We start from the raw sequence: 7,898 nt of genomic DNA, 5'->3' as shown, positions 1-7,898 counted from the left end.
GTAACCTAAAATTATGTGTACCCCACACCTGTCCAAATAATGTATAAACTAATGTTTACCTTGACCTCTGTAAACCACTTAAGTGGCAATCGGAATGACAAAAGTCCCCTGGCCCTTGGAATATCTGGAGCCCCCTCACCCTCGTCTCAGCCTAGGAGGTGATTGACAGCTTTCATTCCCATCTCCGCTCCTCACCCCCACTCCCAAGGTGGTTTTGTGGGTATAAGAAGGTCTTGTCACTCTTCTTTCTCTGCCACGTGTTGGAGAGACGTGAGTCCTCCGTGGTCGCCGGCAATAAACCCTGCAATTTGGCATAGTTTTGTTCTGGTGTTGACTTTCTGTGCTAAGTTCAATGCAACACAAGGGTGGAACTTCAGGCCAGGAGGATGTAGCCAGAAGTCACAAAAGACTATTTCCAGTCCTTGCAATTTAAGTTTTCCCAGTTTGAAGGATTTGAAATTTTGTGGGACTGGTGACTCGTTTTTTCCTTTCATTTTCTCCTTTTTGGAATGGGAATACAGTTGATCCTTGAACAACATAGGGTTGAACTGCATGTGTCCACTTATATGCAGATTTTTTCAACCAAATGGGGATTGAAAATACAGTATTCTTGGGATGAAAAACCCACACATATGGAGGGCCAACTTTTCATATTTACAGGTTCTACAGGACCCACTGTGGGATTTAAGTATGCTAGGATTTTGGTGTACGCAGGGTGTCTGGAACCAATCTCCTTCATATACTGAAGGACAATGATATTTGTAACTACTATCCTATGTTGGTCATACCATTGTATTTTGGGAGAAAATAACTTATTTTCTAGTTTTACAGGTCCACAGATGGGGAGTTTTTCCACAGGATGAATTATACCCAAGATCTCACTAATACTGAACCTGATGGTTAAGATAATATGATTTGGTGGGTGTTGAACAGTGAGAACACATGGACACAGGGAGGGGAGCACTACACACTGGGGTCTGTTGGGGGTAATAGGGGAGGGATAGTGCAGGGTGGGGAGTTGGGGAGAGATAGCATGGGGAGAAATGCCAGATATAGGTGAAGGGGAGGAAGGCAGCAAATCACACTGCCACGTATGTACCTATGCAACTATCTTGCATGTTCTTCACATGTACCCCAAAACCTAAAATGCAATTAAATAAAAAGAAAAAAATTAAAAAGATAATATGATTCGAGACTTTTAAGCTGTTAAGATTTAAGTAATATATTTGACTTTGAATTGATTCTATAGAGAATTGAGACTGTGGCGTTTATTGGGATGGGATGCATGTGTTTTGCATATAGAATGGACATAAACCTTTAGGGCCGAAGGGAAGACTAGCAGGCTAATGGCTCCCCAAACATGTCCACATCCTAATCCCTGAAACCTGTCAATATGTTGTCTTATGTGGCAAAAAGAACCTGACGAATGTGATTAAGTGAAGGATCTCAAGATGGGGAGACCATCTTAGGTAACCCAATGTATTCACGAATGTCCTTACAAGAGAGAAGCAGGATGGTTAACAGAGATATAAAGTGGAAGAAGAGGAGCCAAAGAGCGGGAGCAACCTCTGGAAGATAGAAAAGGCAAGAGAACTGACTGTTCTCGAGAGCCTCCAGATGAAATGCAGCTGTGCTAACACCTTGATTTTGGCCCACTGAAACTGATTTTAGACTTCTGTACTCTAGAACTGTTGCCGGGGTGGGGTGCAGGGGAGTGCTTAGCTCTCCTGAGAGGACGTTTTTTCCAGGCTTTTGGTTTTTTACTTACCCAAGAAAGGGAGAGGGGAACACGCCGGGTGCGGTACGCTTGTAAATACCAGACCCCAAAAAGTTTTTGCAGAGATTTATTTAGGCAGAGAAAGAGAAAAATGAGAGAAAAAGGTTTCCACGAGGTGTGTGGAAGGGGACCCAAATGTGGAATCCAAACGGGTGTGGAAGAAGGGGACTTTTAACCTGGGACGAATTCCCTCTCTCTCCAAGTGGCCTGGCAAATGACACGAATTCCTTTAAACTTTCACTGGAGGGATTGACTTTTGATTCTTTCCCACGCCCACAAAAATTAAAACAGAAACCGTTTCGGAGACTAACGGGAGTAGCATGGTGCTGGGAAGTTCTCGCCCTTAAAACTACGCCCCCATGTGGACCCGGAAAGAGAACACATTCCCTTAGAACTGTAAGAGAATAACTGTATTGCTCTAAGTAACTAAATTTGTGGTAATTTGTTACAACAGCAGCAGGAAACAAACTCAGGAACCAACATGAACATGAAGCATATGTGGACTGCTGTGCTGTAATAAAGTTTTTGTCTTTGACCTAAGAGTCTTGTGTCTTCTGGCAGCATCCATGAGACTATGGCAAGCTGACTTGCAGGAGGGGCAAAATCTTGGACCATTCACAGTTCTTAACATTTAGTTGATAAAAATGATGATACATAGGCCGGGTGCGGTGGCTCATGCCTGTAATCCCAGCACTTGGGAGGCCCAGGTGGGCAGATCATGAGGTCAGGAGTTCAAGACCAGCCTGGCCAACATGGTGAAACCCCATCTCTAATAAAAAAAAAAAAAAAAAAAGATGATATAGTCATGGGTATTTTTCCCACTTTTAATATCTTCCAATTTTCTGATCAATAAATCTACTTCTAAGTAAGATACCACTTAAGTAGCTATGAAATTTAATCATAGCCCATGATTTACATTTCAGTACATAAATTATGAATAATCATACTAATATTAGAAGTTAACAAACTGGGTGGGTGCAGTGGCTCATACCTCTAATCCCAGCACTTTGGGAGGACAAGGCAGGTGGAGCACTTGTCAGGAGTTTGAGACCAGCCTGGCCAACATATAGTGAAACCACGTCTCTCTTAAAAAGATAGAAAAATTTGCTGGGTGTGGTGGTGCCTGCCTGTAGTCCCAGCTACTTGGGAAGCTGAAACCAGAGAATTGCTTGAACCCCAGAGGTGGAGGTTGCAGTGAGCCATTCAGCTTGGGCGATAGAGCAAGACTCCATCTCTCAAAAAAAAATTAACAAACTCAGCTTCTTTACTACTCTTGCTCTCTTGCATTAAAAAAGTCATGAAAATAGCATCTATTTGTAAAAATATGTTAAAGTAGCTTTAATTTCAAAGAGCACATGCTTTGTTTTACTGTTTTTGTGTTAGATCCTTACAGAATGACATTATCTTTAAACGACATCATAGAGAAGGGATTTCTTTTTTTTTTTTTTTTTGAAATGGGGTCTCGCTCTGTCACCAGGCTGGAGCGCAGTGGAATGATCTTGACTTACTGCTACCTCTGACTCCCTGGTTCAAGCTATTCTCCTGCCTCGGCCTCCCACGTAGCTATGACAGGAATGCACCACCATGCCCAGCTAATTTTTGTATTTTTAGTAAAGACGGGGTTTTGCCATGTTGGCCAGGATGGTCTTCATCTCCTGACCCCGTGATGCACCTACCTCCACCTCCCAAAGTTTACAGGCATGAGCCACCACGCCCAGCTAAAAAAGGATTTCTTTTAGTGGAATAATCCCTAAATTAAGTCTCATGCATGACTCAGATCACTAGAATCCCAGAGATGGTAAAGTAAGCATTGCCCACTCCAAAAAGTTAAGAGACATTATAAACATGATACAACTTTTTGGGAAATAAAAAACTGGATGTGTGAAAATAAAATAAAGAACCAGAGAAAATTCCTGTGCAGTCAAATGCATTTATTTTGTAGCTTAAGCAAGACAGGTAGTATACAAATTCATAATGAAAATGCCACCCAGAGATTAACAGCTTGCCATGCATGTAAGTGTGTGCATAAAACCAAGTTGTTTTAATACCAGTGTTCAGCTTTGATTCCTCCATGAAATTAACTGTGTTGCTCACATGTTTACATAATTCAGGCCACCCTGAATATCTGTTAGTGGGGAATTTACAACCCACTGACTATCTCAGCTCAAAGCCAGATTACTATCACCTATACATCTGCCAAGGTAACAGCATGGCAAATAGTATTTTTTCTTGTTCTGTAACCAATGGCACGGATACACCAACACAGAGATACCCAGAAGGCACCTCCGCTCACTCAGCTGACAATCTTCCTAACATTTCTTGGAAGCAAGAGTACCATGCATGTACTATGAACTGGTACTCATTCTGAGGCAAGGGAGGGCTGTCCCCAGGTTACAGCATGGGTGGTTGGATGTTTTCAGAATAGCTGTTTCAGCACAACCGACCAGAAACATTGGCCACTGTGACAGTTTAAGATGAGCCTCCTGACATCCTGGTAGACACTCAGGCCCCCTGACTAAAGCTTGGCTCAATTAAGGGTTGGTGAAAGGTATGGAGATTTGGGAGAGCCTACAAGAGATAGGAGGCAATACCCTAGTTTATACTGTTTTATGTAGAGCTCAGCCTCAACTGAAGGTGAAGTCATAAATTCACAACATACTAGAGGTGGGATGGATCACTCCAGACATTCAACCTACAATTAAAAATGTGGCAGCCCAGAAAGGTAAAGCAAATTGCTGAAGGTAGAGCATAGCAGTGGCAGGGCCAGATTAGAACTTAGTAGGCTAACACTCACCCAAGAATGCTGACAATAAGTATTTGGCCAAATTTTTCAACAAGGAAGATGAGCTAGTATAAATTAGAGGTGTCCAATTTTTTGGCTTCCCTGGGCGACTTGGAAGGATTGTCTTGGGCCACACATAAAATACACTAACAATAGCAGGTGAGCTTCGAAAAAATAGCAAAAAAAAAAATCTCATTTTCAGAAAATTTACAAATTTGTGTTGGGCTGCATTCAAGGCCGTCCTGGGCCACATGCTGTGGGTTGAACAAGTTGATGTAAATACTTTAATACCCCCCAAAGCTCCAAATGTATTAAAAAGCAAAAACAAAGCAAAACAAACAAACAAAAAAACACTCAGCCTAATCAGTTCAGCTCTCTTCTAAAGGGGTCTCTTCCCTGTCTCTCTGTGTCTATCTCTGTGTGGCTCTCTCCCCCAAACACAATTTTGGTGGATGCAGATTTCTTGCTATACAAAGACAGAATCCACATCTCCAGGAAGACCCTTTACAGAGCATGTTTCTCAATTCAGGTCTTTATGTGAGGTCTGGGAAAGTGGCTTAGTTTCCAAAACAATAGGGGGTTCAGAAATCAGAAGATCATCCTCTCCAAAGGAGTTCTGGTCTGTGTTCACAAAGTTGGGGATGTCAAACTTCATGAGCCTGTTCAGCTCCTCCTCTGGCTGCCCAGTGCTTCTGACGGCCTCCTGGAGTTGGACATCACTGTCGAGGGCTGTGGTCTGGTGACAAGCCTTCACCTTGTCCAAGCGTTCCACCTCATTGATGTAGCAGTGAAAGAGAGACCTGGCCTCCTCGTTGCCTTGGCGAGAAAATACCTTATCTGGCTCCAGAGGTCTTCCAAAGTCTGACACAAAGCTGTTCATTCTGAATCTCTTCTCTGAGGATTCTGCATTGCTATTAAAAAAAAAAAAAAAAAGAAGGAACAGACTGCTTACACTCTAGCCCATTCATCTGCAGAATCATGGTTTTCTGCATAGGGCAGGCCAGCACATTTCCACCAAGCACCTACTGAGTGTAAGCCCCTTGTGTTGCATACAGACAAACATGAAAAAGAAGAGACATCCCTTCTGAATATGTACAAATAAACCCAAGGCAAAAGCTTCAAGACGAGGGCCCCTAGATGATCCTGAAAACAGATACTTTGCTGAGGAATTCCCCAGTATTCTGCAGACACAACAGTATTTTCCAGTGGGATTTGTGGATTATTTACATTGTAATTACTTGAAATGCCTCTTAAAATGCAGATTCCTGGGTTACAGACCCTCAGAATCTGTGAATGTAGGCTCAGTCATATGCATTTTCATATATTCTCTAAGGATCATTACTCATACTAAAGTTTAGAACTCCTGGCCTAAAAATAATACTATCTCACAGGGGCACATTAAATATTTGTCAGAACTCTGTAATAGCAATTTCTCTCACTTGATTCTCAAAAGTAACCACTACAGTCACTTAGGGCAAGAATTATGATGTGGATTTTATAAATGTATGAACTAGCCAGGCGCAGTGGCTCACGCCTATAATCCCAGCACTTTGGGATGCCGAGGCAGGCAGATCACAAGGTCAAGAGATCGAGACCATCCTGGTCAACATGGTGAAACTCCGTCTCTACTAAAAATACAAAAAAAAAAAAAAAATGGCTCTGCATGGTGGTGTGTGCCTGTAGTTCCAGCTACTCGGGAAGCTGAGGCAGGAGAATTGCTTGAACCCAGGAGGCGGAGGTTTCGGTGAGCCGAGATCATGCCATTGTACTCCAGCCTGGGTAACAAGAGCAAAACTCTGTCTCAAAAAAAAAAAAAAAAAAAAAAGTATGAACTATGGTAAGGAGCAGTCAAACTGCCCACGTAGTCACACAATCAATTTGTGATATGAGTGGGAATAAAACCCAGATTCCTGGCCGGGCACAGTGGCTCATGCCTGCAATTCCAGCACTTTGGGAGGCCAAGGCAGGCAAATCACCTGAGGTTGGGAATTCAAGACCAGCTGGATAAACATGAAGAAAGCCCATCTCCACTAAAAATACAAAAATTAGCCGGGCGTGGTAGCGCATGCCTGTAATCCCAGCTACTTGGGAGGCTGAGGCAGGAGAATCGCTTAAACCTGGGAGGAAGAGGTTGCAGTGAGCCATGATCGTGCCATTGCACTCTAGCCTGGACAACAAGGGTGAAACTCCATCTCAAAAAAAGAAAAACCACCCAGATTCCTAATTCCTTGTTTCCTTTAGTGTGGAAAAAATCAGCAGTTCAAGGAGTCAGTGAATTAATAAAATAACTCTCTATTAGTCTCACAAGTGCATGAAAGAAAGAGCCCAAGTAAGCTGATAGATCTGATACTCCATCTACTTTCATCACCATCTCCCACACTTACATAAGAATTGCCCGTGCACAGGTAGTGACTCCTTAAGTGCCAGAATCATAAGTGAATGCATTTTGAAGTCCAGAACAGAACATGACAAAAATCAAGCTCTGGAGTCTGTGCTCAACAGATGTGTAATACTCGCAGTGTTTCCAGTTCTTAAATCTCTTCCTCAGGATAAAGCACTTACGACCAAATTCTATATGAATTTGGGCAGAGGAGCACGAATTCTATTTACAGGTGGGGAAAACCTGATTATATATCACTCAACTCCAAGTCATCAAAATCACGTGGCTTTCAGAGGTCAGCAACCGTAGGTTTGCAATTCAGCTAGCTGAAGGACTTTCAATATCAAATCTATCTCCCAGCATGGTTACCTGGGTGACATGGGGCAAGAAATCCTCATAAACCTGCATTTTTCCTTTTTAATAATAAGCCCGGTTAACAATTTTCATTGCCCACTAAACAAACATGTTGTGAAGGTCAAAGATTTATGCCAAGAGTCCAATATTCTACCTTATCAGGTATTCAGAATTCAGAGAAAATCATTTTAGAGAGACTCTGAAGATTTATGCTTTAGTGCAAATTTACATAGTCTTTGTCTTTCTGTAAATGACTTTTCCCTCAATTGTCATTTTATTCAAGTTTAAAAGATATTTGATAACAGGGATGAATGTACCAACAACTTGTGATCTAATAAACTAAAGTGTCACCTAAGAAAAAGAGTAGCTTTTAAAGCTGTGAGATGAAAATATCTTGAACCCCCAAAATCACTAAGCTAAAGGTAAAAGTCGAGCTGGGAATGGTTTAGGGTAAGCTGCCTCCTATTCTATTCAATGTCATCCCTCTGCTCACTGAATAAATGCATATCTGATTGCCTTCTTTGGAAAGGCCAATCAGAAACTCAAAAGAATACAACCATTTGTCTCTTATCTACCTACAACCTGGAAGCCCCCTCCCTGCTTCA

General features: G+C 42.2%; 1 protein-coding gene across 11 annotated transcripts in view; it reads right to left on the bottom strand.

The window, feature by feature from the left end:
• Positions 1–3,693: 3,693 nt before the first annotated feature.
• Positions 3,694–7,898, bottom strand: part of MRAP2 (melanocortin 2 receptor accessory protein 2) — a 60,963-nt gene continuing 56,758 nt past the window's right edge. For all 11 annotated transcript variants that reach the window (XM_035296244.3, XM_078369712.1, XM_035296245.3 and 8 more), the window contains one exon: positions 3,694–5,470. In XM_035296244.3, the coding sequence (XP_035152135.1) occupies positions 5,080–5,470 (391 nt within the window). In that variant the 3' untranslated portion in view covers positions 3,694–5,079. The remainder of the gene's footprint in view (positions 5,471–7,898) is intronic.

This window comes from Callithrix jacchus, chromosome 4 (assembly GCF_049354715.1).
Source record: "Callithrix jacchus isolate 240 chromosome 4, calJac240_pri, whole genome shotgun sequence".
Taxonomy (NCBI): domain Eukaryota; kingdom Metazoa; phylum Chordata; class Mammalia; order Primates; family Cebidae; genus Callithrix; species Callithrix jacchus.
The sequence above is the reverse complement of the archived record's forward strand: the minus strand, read 5'-3'. Positions and strand labels throughout refer to the sequence as shown.